The following is a 17,808-nucleotide window of genomic DNA, read 5'->3' as shown; positions in this document are numbered from 1 at the left end:
CCCCAGCCCCAGCTCCAGCCCCAGCTCCAGCCCCAGCCCCGGCCCCAGCCCCAGCCCCAGCCCCAGCTCCAGCCCCAGCTCCAGTCCCAGCCCCAGCCCCAGCCCCAGCCGTCAGTCCTCTTTGCTACACAGATGCACAGGATCCTTTATCAGTAACTCCAGAGCAGAACCTGTGTTTTACTCTTTATATGGTGGGCATCTCGTTTAACACAACAGCCTATCAAATCAGCACTTTTTTTTTAAGTGTGTGTGTGTGTGTGTGTGTGTGTGTGTGTGTGTGTGTGTGTGTGTGTGTGTATGTATTAAAGACAGTTTCTTTGTGTAGCCCCTAGTGGTCCTAGAACTCATTCTGCAGACCAGGTTGGCCTTGAACTCAGAGATCTACCTACCTCTTCCTCCCAAGTACTGGGATTAAAGGTGTGTGCCACTGCACCCGATAGTTTTATTAGAGTTTTATTAGAGTGGCTTAAAGAGTTCAGGACTAACAAATGACTGAGATTTGAACCCAGAATTATTTGTTTGTTTTTGTTTTTGTTTTTTGTTTTTTGAGACAGGGTTTCTCTGTTTAATAGGCCTGGTTGTCCTGGACTCACTTTGTAGACCAGGCTGGCTTTGAACCTACCTGCCTCTGCCTCTGCAGTGCTAGGATTAAAGACGTATGCCACCACGCCTGGCGAACTGAGTGTTATTTGACTCCTGCCCTCAGTATCAGACTAAGATCAGCTTCCTGCGCCAAGTTCCCCCAAGTCCTGGGATGCCTGAGACAGGCAGAAGAGATAGGGTCCCTTTTCTACAGTTCTACTGCAGGAGTGAGGCTTCTAAGTTGTATGCATCTGTGTGCACATGCGTGTGTTCTTTAGCATTAGAGGACAACCTTGCTTGAGATAGGGTAGCTCTGTTCTTCACTTAGCCCAGAGTAGCCGGACCTCCAGCTTCTAGGTACTCCCCTGCCTCCGTCTTGCTATAGGAACACTGGGACTACAGACATGTGCCTCTGCTCCCAGCTTTACATGAATTCCGGGGACTCAGACTACCCACTGGGGTATCTTCCCAGCCCTCTTTCTCATTCCTGGTCACATCCCACCTGCCTCCACCCCACCCCTAAGCAGGCATCTTAGCGATCTCATTAAAAACAATTTGAGCTGGGTGTGGCAAGGGGCCCCTTGTAATCCCACCTCTCTGTGGTAGGATAGGGTGATTCTGACTTTCAGGCCAACCTGAGCGACACGCAGAGACTGAGGGAGAAGGGAACAAAGTAGGTAGGAAGGAGCCAGCTGCTTAAGATGGCAGCTTCTTCTTCTCAGAGAACATTTCAGCTGAGACGAGTCCCCCAGGAGAAGACAAAAGGGCCAAGAAGGGAGAAGGAGATGGTCCAGGGCCCTGTGGCACCCCAGCTCATTTGGAAGACTCCCAGCTCTGGGCCTTTTCCTTCCTGAAGGGGGCTGTTCCGTTTCTCCAATCAAGCTGGTGCTTACAGCCTCTCCCCGCTCCTGCCTTCTTCATTCCCGGACGGTCAATTCCTCCCTGTATCACAGAATGAATTTGGCAAATCCCTAGATGACAGCCATCCAAAGACCCGTTAAAAGACTCCATCTCACCTTGCGTGGTGGCGCACGCCTTTAATCCCAGCCCTCGGGAGGCAGAGGCAGATGGATGGTGGTGAGTTCGAGGCCAGCCTGGTCTACACAGTGAGTCCAGGACAGCCAAGGCTACACAGAGAAACCCCGTCTTGAAAAAAAAACAACAACAAACAAACAAAAACAAAACAAGACTACATCTCAAAACAAACAAGCAAACAAACAGGCAGGACACAAACAAGATTTTTTAAAAAAACTCACTCAAAGCCTGTGTTGCAACTTACCCTCCATCGTGAGGTATTGAGGAACAGCAGCAGGCGTGGTCTTCAGGAGGGGCTCTGCTCTCATGAATGGGTTAGATCTTCACTGGTTAATGAGTTGGAACTGTAGAAAGGCCAGCAGGGCTTTTCCTTGTACAGGCTGCTCTCACAGATGACTGCGCTCCTTCAGGATTCTGCAGAGTCTCCAGGGGCAAGAAGGCTACAAGCTGATGTAGCCCCTTGATCTTGGGCCTCCAAACACCCAGAACTGTGTGAACTGCGGTGGTTAGTGTAAAATGACAACTTTCCATAACCTAGAATCTCCTGGAAAGAGAGCCTGAACGGGAATTGCCTGGATCAGTCTGCCCTTGACTGTGGGTGTGGTATGAGCAGCTGCTTGAGATCTTGCCTTGACTTCCCTCAGTGATAGCCTATGACCTAGAATTATAAGCCAAATAAATCTTTCTCTCCCCAAAGTTGCTTTTCATCAGGATAGTTTGTCACAAAAATGAAACCGAGAGAACAAATCTTTATTCTTTATAAATTATTCACTCTCAGATATTCTAATGTAGCAACAGAGAAGGGACCAAGAGATGCTCCATGGCCACATTTAATGATAATAATTATCTTTGTATGCATTTTTCTGTCTGTTAGTTCTTGTCCTGTTCCAGTGCAGAAATTTAAGCTTTGTTTCATATTTTTCTGCACCCAGCCAGCGCCATATATTGGATAAACAACAGAACCATTTTTTAATGTCTCACTAACTAGACATACGATAGACATATGGGAGATACACACACACATACACACACACACACACACACACACACACACACACACACACACACACACACACACCAAGTATTCCAGTTCCCAAATTAAAAACTTTTCAGAGATAAACAGGTCTCTCTGTATAAAGGCTATGCTAGCCACCCCTACCTCCAGCACACAGATGGTTCCAGGGCATTCAATAATCCGGCCACAAGAAATCCCACTAGCTTAACACGTGACCTTGGACAAGTCACTTGTGTCCTCATCTGAGAGAGGAAGAGTGTTGGTCTGGCTAATACTTAATGCCTTTCCAGCCCTAGGTTTCCCTAGTTCTGTGGCTATCTATAGATTTATCTAAATAATCACGAAGACTACTTCATGCTAGAGAAACACAGTCATAATAAACTAAAGCAGAACCAAATGCCCTTCAGTATCCTGTTGTGAACTATAAAACGTCCCTAAGATCACATTTTCCCCCTTGAAACAGGATGTAGGAAAAATATTTTCCTATTAAATCCTTTTAAAGTGCAAGGGAAAGCATTTATTCTGTGATTCGCCATCCAACTCAATAAAAACGAGGGGACTCGGTTGTCTTAATTACAGAAGACACTGTCGAAAGGCAGAGGGTGGAAAGGCACGCTGGGAACCCTGCTGTCACACCAGCAGCATGATTCTCAAAGTCTTCTGGGTGGATTCTTCAAGGGTGTCTTGAGCAGTTTAGTCTGCTATTATGTCCAGGGAACCAGTAAATACGTTTTTATGAGGTGATTTATGAAACTCCTGGGGTGGAGAAAGCAAGTGCTGGGAAGGGGTCACACCAACTTCCAAGCCTGTGGGGGCAAGGAGAGGAGGAATTGAGTTTCAGTGACTCCATTACGTCAGCTTGGGGAGTTATAGCCTCTGACATGGAGCAAGCAAAGCAGGATTAGGACCCGAAGAGAGAGAGGGAGGATCAGAAACATCAGAATGTTACCTCGTACTTTAGGCATCTAAAAGTTTTCTAGATTAAGCCCATGGAAGACAGAGGTACTTATGTCTTCACTCTTGAGGACACTAGAGTGTTAAACATCTGGGGGACATGAAGGACAGAGAGGGACGCTTTCAAGTTGTAATGCGCATAGGCGCATTGTACAGGAGAAATGGTGCCCACAGGTTTCAATGGCTCAGCATGCATGCACCTCCCAAGTCAGTCTGTCCTGTGTTAACCCCTTCACATCCAGATGCCCCTAAAGGACCACAAGGCCAACATCAGCAGCAACTGACAGACTCAGTGTTTCTAGCAGGGACTGAGCCCATACACTCACTGAGGGATGAGTGCAAGTGATGGCAATGAAACATGGACATCGGAAAATCTTCATGGCTGACCGCCCCCACAGGAGGAGCCTGAGCTCCAGGAAGGCCAGTGTCTCAGTCTTTCCCCTGATTCTCCCTTATAATGCCCTAGCAAGAGATGAGACCGGAAATGCTTTTAAAGTGATAGTCTGCCAGCTGATCTCGGAATAAAGAGCATCTTTGAAGATTCAGTTCTGTCTCTGCCCATTGACTTCTATCTGTAAGTGGCAGGCAGTGATGAGTTCTGACATTTCGGCAATGGGACAGGGAGCAGGCCCATGAATTATGTTCAAAGAAAGGAAAGAGGGGCTGGAGAGATGGCTCAGTGGTTAAGAGTACTGCCTGCTCTTCCAAAGGACCTGGCTTCAATTCCCAGCACCCACATGGCAGCTAACAACTGTCTCTAACTCCAAGATCTGACACCCCTACACCAATGCACATAAATTAAAATTAAATAAAATATTTAAAAAGAAAAGAAAGAAAGAAAAAAAGAATAGATGGATCTCTGCTCACCCAGGAAGACACAGTGAGTTCTAGCATCTAAAGACCATGCCCTGACTTCTGCTGCAACAGAGCAGAGGCACTTCCAAAGATGTCCTGAGCCCCCACCTCCAGATCTCTGGATAAGTGTGTTGCATAACATTGAGATTGCATTTGGAATTAAGGCTCCTGGCTAACAAAGTGTCTTAGTCATCTTTATGCTGCTATAACAGACATCTGATACAATCATCTTCGAGATGAAGAAAAAGGTTTACTTGGGGTTTATTTGCTCACATTTGAAAGTTCTAGTCCATGATAAACTGGCCAATTGTTTTGGCCCTTTGTGTCACAGCAAAAGTGCTCTCTCAATAGAGAGAGAAGAGAGAAAGAGGCAGAGACTAGAGTTCCCTTTGAAGGCATAGCCCCCAGTGACCTGTACACCTCCCACTAGACCCCTTTGCTCAGAGATCCCATTACGTCGTAACAGTACCAGCTAAGCCTTTACTTTATGGGCCTTTAGAAGAACTCTGTAGAATATATTCCTTTTAAGGCTAAGGCAAAAAGTTCCAAGCTCAGTTGAGTAGAAGTGGTCATCCCCTAGGTTCCACAGGTTTGACCGTGACAATGCCTGGGTGCAGTCCAACAACCAGATGACAACTCCTAGGAAGGGTGAAGAACACTTAGGGATGGTCCTTACTCAGAGAAGTCCCCTCGGCAGCCAGTGTCCCTGCCTTTTCAGGGAGAGCTCAGAGAAATCTTTTGTCCAGAGACAAACAGCTAATAATTCAGTTGGGATCCAGATTCAGTCCTTCCGGCTCTGATGCTTGTGGTTTCTCTCCTTCCAATTAGTCATCCTCTGGCAGTTGTTTCCTGGACTTCTAAGGTTGTTTTGATGCCCCCAGAAAAGCTTGCTAGGTATTAAAATCCTCAAGGTCCATGCTGTCCAGAGAGAGGAAAAGCAAGTATGTGATCCCATGGCAGCTGGCTGGCCAAGCCTCAGAGGCTCGTGGCCACAGGCTCCACAGAGCATGGTTGAAGTAGTGCTTGAAGGGACTCTGGCTAGCTTGAGGCTGGCAAGCATGGCTCTGGCAGGCCTTGGCCTTCTCCCTCATTGCCTCTGCCTTGCTAAAAACCATTAGGGCACATTCCTAAAGCCAGCTCACCAACGTCTATTCCCTTATTTGGCCATTTCCTCTCCTGAAGATGACTAGCAAGGTACAACTATCCAAGTAATTGTTGTCCAGAAATCAAAAGCTCCCTTTGGCTCACATAATTAACATGCCCAATCAAAATATACCATCCCATTCTAGCCCATTCTCTCACAGCCCTCCTTTTTTTCTGTTCTTAAAAATTACACCTGCAAGGTCATTTACTGCTGTTTTTCTGCCTGAGTTAGGAAGCAGCTGCTTTAACTTTTCTTCTCCTCTTAATAAAGGATCTCTCTGTGAAAACTGGGGTTTGGGTGTGGTTTGTACCTAATCTAGGATCTGAAAGGGAACCCCTCTGTGGGAGGGTTCTCCTTCAGTGTTTCCCTTGGGCTCTTCTGGAGCCTTTTGTTCACCAGGGCCTACTCTTGAGTGATGCCTGGAAGTGGACTCCATCAGACATTGGGTGCTCAGCAGCCCTCAGACTAGCAAGTCACTCCTATTCAAGCTGTGACTTTCAGCATTAACATTTATGGAGCTCAAGGGCCAACCCTTCAGAGCTACAGAAAAGATGAGTTGCAACTTCTGAGATGACTTCTGACAGATGAACATCGTCAGGGCTGAATTCCAAGCTGTGTCAAGTTGTGTGTGGGCCAGAGCATCCTATCTTTGCTGGGCCTTTACTCTTGACAACGTATTTGTACCTGGAGACAATAGGAATCTCCTGGAGATTCCCCCCTCCCCCTCAACCCCCCCTCAGCACAAGGTCAATGCTGATGGCATGAGCACCCTGCCAAGAACCAGTGAGTTGGCCCATATCATACAAACATTCCTTGTCTTTCTTTGTGAAAATAATAGAGGACAAAGCTTAGTTGGGATAACTTCCAGGATAAGCCAAAATCCCCACAGTGATTGCCTGACTGGCAGAATTCAGGTCACAGGTAATGCCACATCACATTTGCTCTTTGTAACTCTCTTAAAACCTATCCACATGGCCCTGGGGGACAAATGGAGTATGCTCAAGAGCCTGGGGCCCATTTTGTCTCTGTGATGAGACCTTGTTGGGGAGGTGGCTGATCAATGTTGCTGCTCTGGGATTGACTCACTTCCTCACCTCCAGTTCTGGGGGAATCTTGTCACTCACTGACCTCTGGAGTGGCTGTGGACATGTGACAAGCATCACTTTCCTTTCTGCAGCTTTTCAAAAGTGAAATATCTTTCCAGACTGACAAGTCCCACTCCTGATAACACAAGGTGTTGCAGAACTTGTAAACGAACCCTTCTGAGTCCAAGAAATTCCTTAAAGGAGAAGCTGGGAGCAAGAACTGAGGCACATGTTGAGAGTGATGCATGGGTCATGTGCCATTGGCCATTATGTCCTATCCGCTGCACACTTGATGGAAGATGCCTTTGTTGGCATCCTTTCTTACCAGATTAGGCTCATTTTCTCTCTAGCCTTCCTTTTCGGGGGGAGGGTGTCCTGGTCAGCTGCAATTCTCTGAGAATGGAGGATCATAGGGAGAGCAAAGAGACAGGAGAATGAGAGAACACATGGGTAGGTAGCTGTAGGATTTAAAATCAAGACACAGGGCTGGAGAGATGGCTCAGTGGTTAAGATCACTGTCTGCTCTTCAAGAGGTCCTGAGATCAATTAAATAAAGTCAAGCCACAGACCCAAGGCATCTGGGGATGGCTTGTCTGCAGGGGGTTAGTGCCCAAACAGGGGTAGAGGAAGGAAAAAGAACTACAAACTAAGTAAGGCAGGCACAGAAGAGACAGACCAGCAAATGAAAGGGGGTCGGGTGGGAAGGGAATGAAATTGTGGTGTGCATTTGTTTCTGGGGGTTGCAGTAACAGGTGACAACAAATGTGTTGACTTAAAACAACAGATATTAGAGACAGGCGGATCTTTGTGAGTTCAAGGCTAACCAGGTCTACAAAGTGAGTCCAAGACAGCCAACGCTACACAGAGAAACCCTGTCTCCAAAAGCAAAACTAGCAAACAAACAAAACGAAGAAACAAAAAGAACAAAACAACAGGTATTTATTTCCCACAGTCCTGGAGGGAGACCAAAATGTTTAAAGACCCACACATGCTTCTGAGGCTCTTAGGGAAGAATTGCTGCTTGCTTCTTCACCTCTTGGTGACTGTCAGCATTTCTGGGCACATGGCTACATCTGCTTGTGTCTTCACATCCTTTTGTTAGCATCTTTTTTGTTTGTTTGTTTGTTTTGAGACAAAGTTTCTCTGTGTAGCTTTGGCTGTCCTGGACTCGCTTTGTAGACCAGGCTAGCCTCAAACTCACAGAAACCTGCTTGCCTCTGCCTCCCTTAGTGCTGGGATTAAAGGTGTGCATCACTACGCCTGGCTGGCATCTTTTATATAGACACCATACTGACTTCAGGCTCTATGTTGTCATCCCTTTTTAACTGTAACATATCTGTATTTACAGAACCTATTTGTAAGCAAGCTTTGGGTTCTAATCACCACTAGATATAGAGTCTGAATATAAGGTCTAAGAAAAATCTAGATATGGATGTAGTTCTTGAACACATATCATTTAACTATTACAGGGAAGGGAAAATCCAAAGGAGAGTGAGATCAGGACAAGCAGCCTTTTCTTTGGAAAACTTGTTAAGGGTTTTATGTACTTGCCATCACTTGAGTCTGGACAGCCTGTCTAAAGCTCACTTGAGTCTCATCTACACTACAGCTTTCCCTGCTTTTACAGATCCATACAGAAAACCTAGAGGCTCATGCCCACCTTCTACCCTCACCCGACTGCACCAAGTACATGGCTCACACAAGGCACCACCCACACACTAAAATATTTTATGGAGCTCAGTGTTCCTCCTACATCAAACCTCATCCCACTTATCTTCTTTCCAATTTCCTGGACCCCTCCAAGATTCTGGCTTTCTCTTCTGTCCCCTAATTCAACTCCTCCACTTTGTTATGCAAGGCAATTTAATTCTCTTTCCATTTACTCTGCCCCAGGCTTACCTTTGCATAGCCAAAGTCTCATTAATGTCTCCATAAAACAAAGCACCATTTATGCAAGATGCAAGACAGAGTCACTGGCACAGACTTTGTGCTCTCTCTCTCTCTCTCTCTCTCTCTCTCTCTCTCTCTCTCTCTCTCTCCTCCCTTCCTCCTTCCCTCCTTCCCTCCCTCCCTTCCACTTCCTCTTCCTCCTCCTCAAGTTTTATGGACAGTTTTCTTCAGGACTGACTTAGTGGATAGACTCTTGATGTTAAATAATCTTTTACTTCTTTTCTGTTACATGTATACTTCCTTGACATATATTTATTCTAAACATATCTTTAATACTGTGGTTCTCAAATATTTGATGTCAGAAAAACTTTTATATTCCCACAAAATTATGCAGGGCCTTCAGCATGTTTGTTTGCATAGATTTTATCCATTGATAGTTACTATATTAAAATGAAAAGGGCAACTTAGAAATATTTATCTGCCTAAAATAATCAGGGTACATCTATCACATATTAATATAAACATCTTCATAGGAAAATAGTTTTTAAAACAATAGAGGACTCGGTAAGAAGAGTTGGCACTTGCATTTTTGCAATTCTCGTGGAAGTCTGCCTTAATGGAAGACAGCTGCTCTGCATTTAGCCCATTGGAAGCTCAGTGTCTCTGGAAAACCCAACCATACAATTGATTAGAACGTGCAAAGTGTAAAGGCAAACGTGATCTTAGGGCTATTATGAAGCCAGCTTTTCATCTTGCTGACTGTTAAAAGTCGGATTTTTTTTTTTAACATACATCAGAGTTGGGCTTCTTTTGTAAGGAAAACGAAACCCAGAAAAGTTGATACTGAGTTAAAACTAAACCATGGGGTCATACTCCTGGACATCTGGCCACTGTGATGCCGAGAGAGGGAGAGGCAGCTTATCCCAGGGATGATGAACCCACTTGTTGGTTTTCCAATACAAAGTAATTATCCCTGAAACCCTATACGTATAACCAGATCCAGCAGATTGTGCTTGCATATCCATGGGTACTTACATATGTAACAATGGTAACTCAGGAAGAAGAGGCTATCAATCTGAGACTGAGTCTCGGGATGTGGAAGGAGTTGGAGGGAGGGTATTTGAGGGAGCTGGAGGGAGAAAATGGAAGGAGGCAAAGTGTTGTAATTGTATTTTAATTAAAGGTGTATACAAAATGAAAAACAACAGTGAACCAAGCTTTCAGAAAAATTGTATTGGTTGACTTGAATTAAGGAAGTGATTCTCTTCCTCTTCCCTTCCTTCTTTTTCTATGATAACTATGATTCAAGAGAGCACTTTTCAGAACTACTCAGTGAGGGTGAACATAATTCAGGAGCATCAAGGTCAGTCTGCTTCCTCTTGTCTGACTCTGATAAGTTCCTCCAAACTCTCCACAGCTCTACTCAGGGATGTCTGCTCTAAGCTTCTTCGGCATCGCATGTAAGCAGACAATGGTAACATCTATTGTCCACGTAATAAGAGCCAAATGACACGAAGACGTTTTATATGCACATTCTAATTCTCTGAGCATTCCAAGGAAGGCACCCTGGCTTCACTTTACGTGGCTGAAGAAACGCTTCTGGCCTCTAGCTCTGAACACTAACCTTGTCCTAGCTCCTGCACCCAGATGATCACTGTTCTTTGCTGCTCAAGGGGATCTTTAGACAAAGATCAAAGATGTTAAGCCTCCCACCTGTCAACCTAACCGTCCGTTTGCTTCCTAAAGAAGCATAAGGGAGCGATCTTTCTGGCTTCCCGATGCTTTCGTTCCTGTAGCTCAGTTCTAGAAGCACTGAGAAATTTCTGAGCAGCTGAGGAGAAAGTGGTGCCGAAGCGTGTCCCTATCTGGAGTGGAGAGTCCCCGCGCTTGGCTGAAGTCGGAACTTTTTTCCACTGGGTGCGGTACACGGGCGGACAGCGGAACCTTTCTTCTCTTACTACAGTTCCCGGGCGGAGGCGTGTGAAATCGGAACGTCCCTCAGCGACCGGGTTCTTGCCGGGGTCGCCTGCTGCTGACGTGTGCCGACCGGCTTCAGGCCGCGGTGCGGGTCGCTATGGCGGTGGACATCACACTGCTCTTCCGGGCTAGTGTCAAGACAGTGAAGACGCGGAACAAGGCATTGGGAGTGGCGGTTGGTGGCGGGGCCGATGGCAGCCGGGACGAGCTGTTCCGCCGAAGCCCTCGGCCCAAGGGAGACTTCTCCAGCCGGGCCCGCGAAGTGGTAAGCTGGTTGCTATGGGAACGGCCGGCGGGGGTGGGGGGGATTTGGGGGGCGGATCCGCACTCAGGACCCTGGACCCAAAATTCGACCCTGCCTCATAAGCTCAGTGAAGAGAACTTATGAAACAGAAGAGTTGGTCTCACGGAACCGACAGCTGGCTGGGGTTGGCGACAGGTTTATTTTCGGGAAGAGGGATGCGTATTCCAGGGCTGTAGGAAGCAAGACTTGTAGAGGTGCTTGGATATTCTTGAAATCAGGCTAACCTTATAGGCAGCGAGTTCGCGGTCACTGCTGACTTGAGTGCCAGGGAAAAGTTCCCCCAGTTCTTTGCTTCCTGTCGCAAAGCTCACCACTCCACCTTTGCCCCTTTCTTGTACTTTTTTGGGCCTCCTCTTGCGCGTAGGGTTTAAAATCCACGCTCAGCTGAACTCTCTGTTACCCTCGCCACCCGTAGTAAGTAGGACTGAGTACCTCCTGAACTGGTTTAGGATATCACCAGTGTAGGGTAAAAGGTAGGGGAAGCCTTTCCTTTCAGAGCCGCAACACGTACAAACTACAACGCATTGTTGTTACTGTCCTCTAAACTGCTTTCTGTTCCCTGAACACAGCCGGGCTTTCGTTGTCTTCAAAGTAGGATTCTTCTTCATAAGGGCAGGAACAGTGTTGCATAACGTGACTAACAACATTGCTTAGTAAATGGATGAATGGGTGGTTATTGACTGTTTCTACTAAACAGGAAAAATAAGAGCGATAACATTTGCATTGCATTTCTTTTTATCTATGACACAAGAGTAGGTGTTATTTTTGTAGCGCGCGCACGTCCAAAGCATTGAAAGGGAACCTAAATTTTAAGCCTCACATTGTTATCCTAACCATGTTAACTATTAAGACTTATGCTATCAAGCAAAGTTTATTTAACTATAAAATGGTCCCTTTTTATCCAAAACAGACTTTAAAAACTCAATTGGATCTGTCACATATATTATCTATCACGTCTTATCATACTGTGTATCACGTGGGAGAGTCCTGTCTCTGGCTGAAGTGAGAGGAAGGGAAAGTAAGGTGTCCTCACAGCTCCACTCTGGGTCTGGCCAAACTGTTGCCTAGGTTGCTGTGACATAGTGTGTGGACATCACAGTTTTTGTGTAAGAAGACCCCTTCTTGAATTTGATGGTTTATTAATGCTGCACAGAATTTCAGTCCTCGGGAATGGAAGATTTGGGATCGGTAGTTAAGAAGCTCAGTTAAGCTAGCAGCCGTGTGAGGAGAGAAGCCCTGTTATCAGGTGGACTGCTCCCCAAGTGCTGGAAATGCGTTCTCGACTATTTTCACGTAAGAACTTCAGGATGATAGGTGCTTCCATCTTACCCACCTGTGGTCTTGAATGACTTGGGGATGGGCTGGCCCTGGAGGTGCCATGTGGTGGAGGCTACTCTTCCTCACTAATTTATAGAGGTTTCAGAGACCAAGGGAGCTACCACACTGGTACCCGGAGCCAGGTGAGCAGCCCAGCTGCCAATCCAGAGCAGCAGGGGCTCCTGAGTAGCACAGAACAAGAAGCCAGGAAACTGCTTAGTGCTGGGCTTGCCAGGAAGTCACTACAACCTCTCAGGCCCAGTTACCACATTAGCAAGACTGAGAGCTTAGACTAGCTAGCCAAGGGAACTTCTCTTAAGCCACAGATGTTTTGATTCTAAGTAAGGTTATAATGATTCCAAGTTGTTGAGAATTTTCCCCTCAGGTGAGGCAAATAATGAAATTTGTTCTTTGTTATATCTTGGTTTTGTGAAAGTTGAATTTATTTGTTTGTTTATTGTTCATCTAGTCTTCCTTAGGAATTCACTAGCTTCAGATTTTGGCTGGAATCCAAAGACATTGGTTTTTGTTGTTGTTTTGTTTTGTTTGTTTGTTTGTTTTTTAGTCAGTTGTGGCATATGCCTTTAATCCCAGCACTTGGGAAGGCAGAGGCAGGTGGATCTCAAAGTTTGAGGCCAATCTAGTTTACAAAGTGAGTTCCAAAACATCCAGTGCTACAAAGAGAAACCCTTTCTCAAACAAACAAACCAAACAAGAAATATTTATTTTAGTGTGTGTCAGTGTGTCTGTCTGTCTCCCTAAGGAGGCCAGAAGGGGATGTCAGGTCCTCAGGTCTGGAGTTACAGGTGGCTGTGAGCTGCCTGATGTGGGTGCTGGGAACCGAACTCAGGTCCTCTGAAAGAACACCACGTGCCTGTAACTACCAAGCCATCCTGTAGCCCCATAAGGTTCTTAGAGTGGCCCCAAAGCAGGCGATCTGGGCTCAGCATTTCCCTGTTGTCATTTCTAACATGCTCTTCTTGCACTGGGCTCCTGCTGCCACCCTGTTATCGTCCTTGTTCGCTCGTGCACCAGGCACTTTCATACCCCAGGCTCTTTGTGTTTGTAGTATCCTTTACAGGAAACATTCCTCTCAGAATCCACACGGAGTGATCTCTGTTGACTTCCGGTGGCTCAGCTATTCCTAAGCCGGGCCATCCTTCGCTGCTTTGTACACAGTGGCAACCTTTTCCTCTTCCTGGGAATGTTTGTTTCCATTGCTAACACACTGGGTATAGTTAGTTTACTTAGTTATCTTCGGGACTGTGTGCTCCCTAGGAAACAGACTGCACTGAATCAATAGCTTCTAGAACAGTGCAGGAATATAGGTTCACAGTGTGTATCTCTTGAATTAGTAAGCACTAATTGACTGTTTCTCCTTCCTTTCACTTTTGGGGCTCTCCAGGCCTCCTTCCAGTTCTAAAAAGTTGCAGTCCTAATAGGACTCTTGACTGTTTCAGATGCCTATTTATACTTTGCCCAGCATCTGTTATAAATAGCAGCTTTAGTTTTATTAATGAGGTTCAGGCCTTCTCTTAAGGAGAAGCAGACACAGTGCAACTTGGGGGTGACTGACAAGTGTAACTCTCCAGCATCAAATCCTTAAGTCCTCTTTGATTTCCCTTTCAGGGGTCCCAATATTAGGGCCTAGTAAGTGAGCTGGAACCACCTGGATTGTTATCTGGAGGAGCTGGAAATAAATTGTACCCAGAAATTGGCTGTAATCCTAGTTGAATGGGATTTCAGTGAGGTAGCACATTTCAGAAGCACCATCTGGCAGCAGGTGCAAAGAGCCAGAGAGAGGCAGAGGAGGCAGGAGATGGGGACAGATTCCAGGAGCAGAGAAAAACTGTGTCGCTAATAAGGCAGCTGGGAGCAGAGCAAGAGTGTGTTGAATCATACTGATTTAAAAAGTATAGGATAGAAACGGTTTTGCAAACAAAATAAGGAATGGCTGGGTGTAAAAGCTGGGGTAGGAAAGGCGTGCAAGAAAGAGATACTCATTAGCCAGCCTTCTCTTCTGCCTTTCCCCCTTCTCCTTCAGGGCCTTTAGGAACCAACCAGAGGGCCCAGGGACCCACTGAATGGCCTTTTACCTTCACATTGCTGTGTCCTTGTGCTTTACAACAACTGGCGTTTCCTTATGTAGAGCTCAGTGCCAGAGACTCTCCTGATGTCAGTTGTGAGATTTTTGTGGATTGCCCTTATGGATTTTGCCTAGGACTTAGGAGGGCTACAGCTTTTGGAAGTTTCGTTTTTCAGTAATTGGTTTATTCCATTACCTGATTGAGCACCTGATGTTTATCAGGCATTGTGTGGGCACAAAGGACTTCGAAAATACAGATAAAGGGGGAAAATTAGTGGAAACCTCAGAAAGTAGTGATTTAATTGGGCTGTCAAGGCGGAGAACCATCATACCAAACTTAGAAAGGGGGAGCAGTGTGCAGGGAAGTGTGTGAGCTGTCAGTGAGGCACAGCAGGTGAGCAGGGCAGAGGCAAGGCAAGGATGAGAAGGTCCACTTATTAGAGGAGGCCTGAATGGTGGAGTGGGTCCCTAGGCGTGAGGATGTTCTGGATTGCATAGGTGTGGGTGCAGAGTTGGGTCTGCAGGCCAGGTCCAGCCTGCTCTCTGTTGTTAACGAAGTGATCATGTTAATTTCCTTCAAACAGGCTTAGAATTTCATGCTCAGCGACAGTACTGTAGGCTGCAAAAGCCTGTAGAGCTGTAAGTGTTTGCTGCCAGGCCTCCCCGACAAATGCTTGCCAGCTCTTGGGCTCACAGGGCTTTTTAAACCTGTAACTCCTCTCTAAAAACAAACAAACAAACAAACAAACAAAAAATAGTGCATGCATATGTGTACGTGGAGGCCAGAAGTTGGGGTGAGGTGTCTCCTTTATCATTGCCTATTCCCTCGAGGCAGAGTCTCTCTCTGAACTTGGGGCTTGTGTTTTCTCAGCCAGGCTGGAAGCCAGGAAGTCCCAGGATCCTCTTCTCTCTGCTTTCCCTGGAGCTGGGTCACAGGCATACATGTGATACCCAGCTTGTGATAGGGGTGCTGGGATCCAGACTCCAGTTTACAACTGTATGGCAAGTTCTCTTAACCACTGAGCTGTCACTGCAGCCCTGTGACCCCTTTCTGCCCAGAAATCTTTATGTAGTCTCAGGTGTGTAGATTATAAATTAGGCACAGAAGATAAAATTTTCACTGATAATCATACATTTATGTAAAATAGTTCTTTGGAATACATAATGCTTTATCACTTACGGGAAGTTGTGATGAAAGCAAGTTTTCGTACTAACATGAATGTTTATTTTTGCAGAAAGAATGAACTCTTGGTTGAGTATTTGATACTGAAAGATCTTGAACATTTTCAGCATTTCTCAGAGTTAATATTTTGGTTTTTAAATTGTCAATGTGGAAAATGCTGCTTTATATAAATGTATAGTACAAAAAAAAAAAAACAGCAGAAAAAAGTATGCTTTGGGCAGTTTCAGCAGTTGTTGGTAATTGTATCCTAACCTGAAGCCAAAATTCATTGAATGATTCTTTTTTTAAATGAAACTCAATTTGGTAATTTAAACAGGATTTACAAAAAACAAACACTTTAACAAGATATATTACAAAGATACACTAATCTAATACTTCCATACTGAGCAGTCACGGCATTAGAAGTCTGTTTTCTTTGAAACCAGTGCTCCTGTAGGATAAAAAAAAAACTTTGTTTTGTAGAACCACTGCAGTTTATAACGTACAATAGTCTTGCATCTAAGCCATGGTGTTTCAGACAGTGTTGGCTGGCATCACGTGATGTGACAGCATGCATAGTGCTGTGTGTTTAGAACCAAGGCTACAATGACATCACACATTGTTATGGGGTTGGGTGAATCCTGCCAGAGCTCTTCATTATGGGTTTGACTTTGAGTCAAGTCTTGGCCATTTTACATTCAGAAACTGTTCCTTGTTGCCACACTTTTTGTCTTCTCTGTTTCCAGTTTGTTGATGATGAATTTGTTTTGGTTTGGATGTGAAATGTTTCCTTCCTCCCACAGGCTCATGGCTGTGAAAACTTGGTCCACAATTGGTGGTACTATTTGGAGAGGTTGTGCAACCTTTAGGAGGTCAAGCTTAGTTGGAGGAAGTAGGTCAGTGGAGGGCAAGCCTTGTGGATTTATCCCTTTCCTGGTTCTGGCTTCAACCTGTTGCTTCTTTATCCCCCAAGATGGACGCAGGCTGCCCCACCATCAAGTCTTCTTCACTGATGGTCAGCACCCTCTCAGACTATAAGTTGAAATAAGTTTTTCTTCTCTAAGTGCTGCTGTCAAGTATTTTGTTTTCAGTGAGATGAGAGTAATATAGGGGTACTTATCTGTGTTTAGTATGCTTTTGGATGCACACTTCATAATCAGTTAGTGAGGTAGAGGGAGGAAAAGAAGGAGAAAGGGGATGGAGTAGGGGAAAGCAAGAGAACACCCTGGGTTTCTGGGCAAAAAATTAATACCTTAGCACTCCCTCAAATTTGAGAGAAGGTGTCAGCCACTCACGTCTTCTTAATTCCACACAGAGAGAATAGATCCAAGAGCCACAGGGTTTGGAGGCTTAGTGGTAGAAGTCTCCTGGTGGTAGTGTTTCCTGGCAAACCTGGATAGGACATTGCAGGCAGGGTCCAACTTTGCCTAACTTTGCCATGCTTAGCTCTCGGAAACTAATGACTACTAGATAGATACTACGAGCGTCCAGCTAACAGCCCAGCCTAAGACCAGTCTTGCAAATCCAGAGCACCCTGGGCTGCTCCTTAAGGCCAGTCAGCCTGTCTGGGGTGCAGCTAGGGACTAAGGCTTAGGAGCCCCATTTGCTCATTGTTGGGTAGTAATGGGTGTGCCCATGCCTCTGTGGTCAGTGAGTTGATTAGACTTCAGCATGCTAAGAACAGTCTGGAGTGCAAAGGTCTGTCCTTCTTCAGTTTTTAGTTTGCAGAGCAGCAACAGTTCATCATGCCTTCTCTCCTTCCCCCAGTGACAATTTTGGTAAAAAATTTCCTATCTAGGACCTGATTTCATCCTGGAGGATCAAAAACCAGATTTGTGTATACACTGCAAATAGAACCTTGTCTGTCGGAGCAGATACCAGCCAGCCTTGTGCCCATTTATAGTCAGAATACAGTTGGCCCTCCGCTTCTTAGGGTTCTCTTACAGAAGCTGTGCATTCATTCGACTATGTGTTGAAAATTGAAAACTATTTATATTCTGAACATGCACTTATATTTCTTCTTGTCAGTTTTCTCTGAGTTATCACTCTGACAACTATTGACCTAGCAGGGAGCTGTATGTTATGAGCATTTAAAGTGTGTAAGATGTCAAATCTTGTGCCATTTTATGTAAGGGGCTAAGCTTCTGTGGATTTCGTGTACACAAGGATTTTGAAACCTTTCTCCTGTATCACTGGGAGAGTGACTGGGCCAGGTTGCTGCGTTGTTGCGAGTGCTGTAACATACAGCCAGGAGAGCCTGCACACTCACAAACTGGTTATTTTTGAAGGTCTTCTGTAGGCAAGAGGTCTGTTAAGGGCTTTGGTTTATCTCAGTTAGAGTTTACTTTTAAGGGTTAGAACTATGATGTTAAATGTATAATGCTAATAATATGGTTTTAGGA

At 45.5% G+C, this 17,808-nt stretch overlaps 1 protein-coding gene and 1 long non-coding RNA gene across 3 annotated transcripts in view; one reads left to right on the top strand and one right to left on the bottom strand.

The window, feature by feature from the left end:
- Positions 1-9,137: 9,137 nt before the first annotated feature.
- LOC311606535 lies at positions 9,138-10,390 on the bottom strand. Its single transcript, XR_014782359.1, has 3 exons — positions 10,274-10,390; positions 9,596-9,689; positions 9,138-9,223 (listed from the first exon to the last, which is right to left on the bottom strand). It is a non-coding gene; the product is annotated as an uncharacterized lncRNA (long non-coding RNA).
- Positions 10,391-10,487: 97 nt separating this feature from the next.
- Positions 10,488-17,808, top strand: part of STX18 (syntaxin 18) — a 91,738-nt gene continuing 84,417 nt past the window's right edge. The window contains exon 1 of one of the 2 annotated variants that reach the window (XM_084797775.1): positions 10,488-10,802. In XM_084797775.1, coding sequence (XP_084653901.1) covers positions 10,635-10,802 — 168 coding nt within the window. In that variant the 5' untranslated portion in view covers positions 10,488-10,634. The remainder of the gene's footprint in view (positions 10,803-17,808) is intronic. The other variant, XM_084797776.1, reaches the window with a different exon arrangement.

This window comes from Acomys minous (assembly GCF_964271855.1).
Source record: "Acomys minous genome assembly, chromosome: 10".
Classification (NCBI taxonomy): domain Eukaryota; kingdom Metazoa; phylum Chordata; class Mammalia; order Rodentia; family Muridae; genus Acomys; species Acomys minous.
The sequence above is the reverse complement of the archived record's forward strand: the minus strand, read 5'-3'. Positions and strand labels throughout refer to the sequence as shown.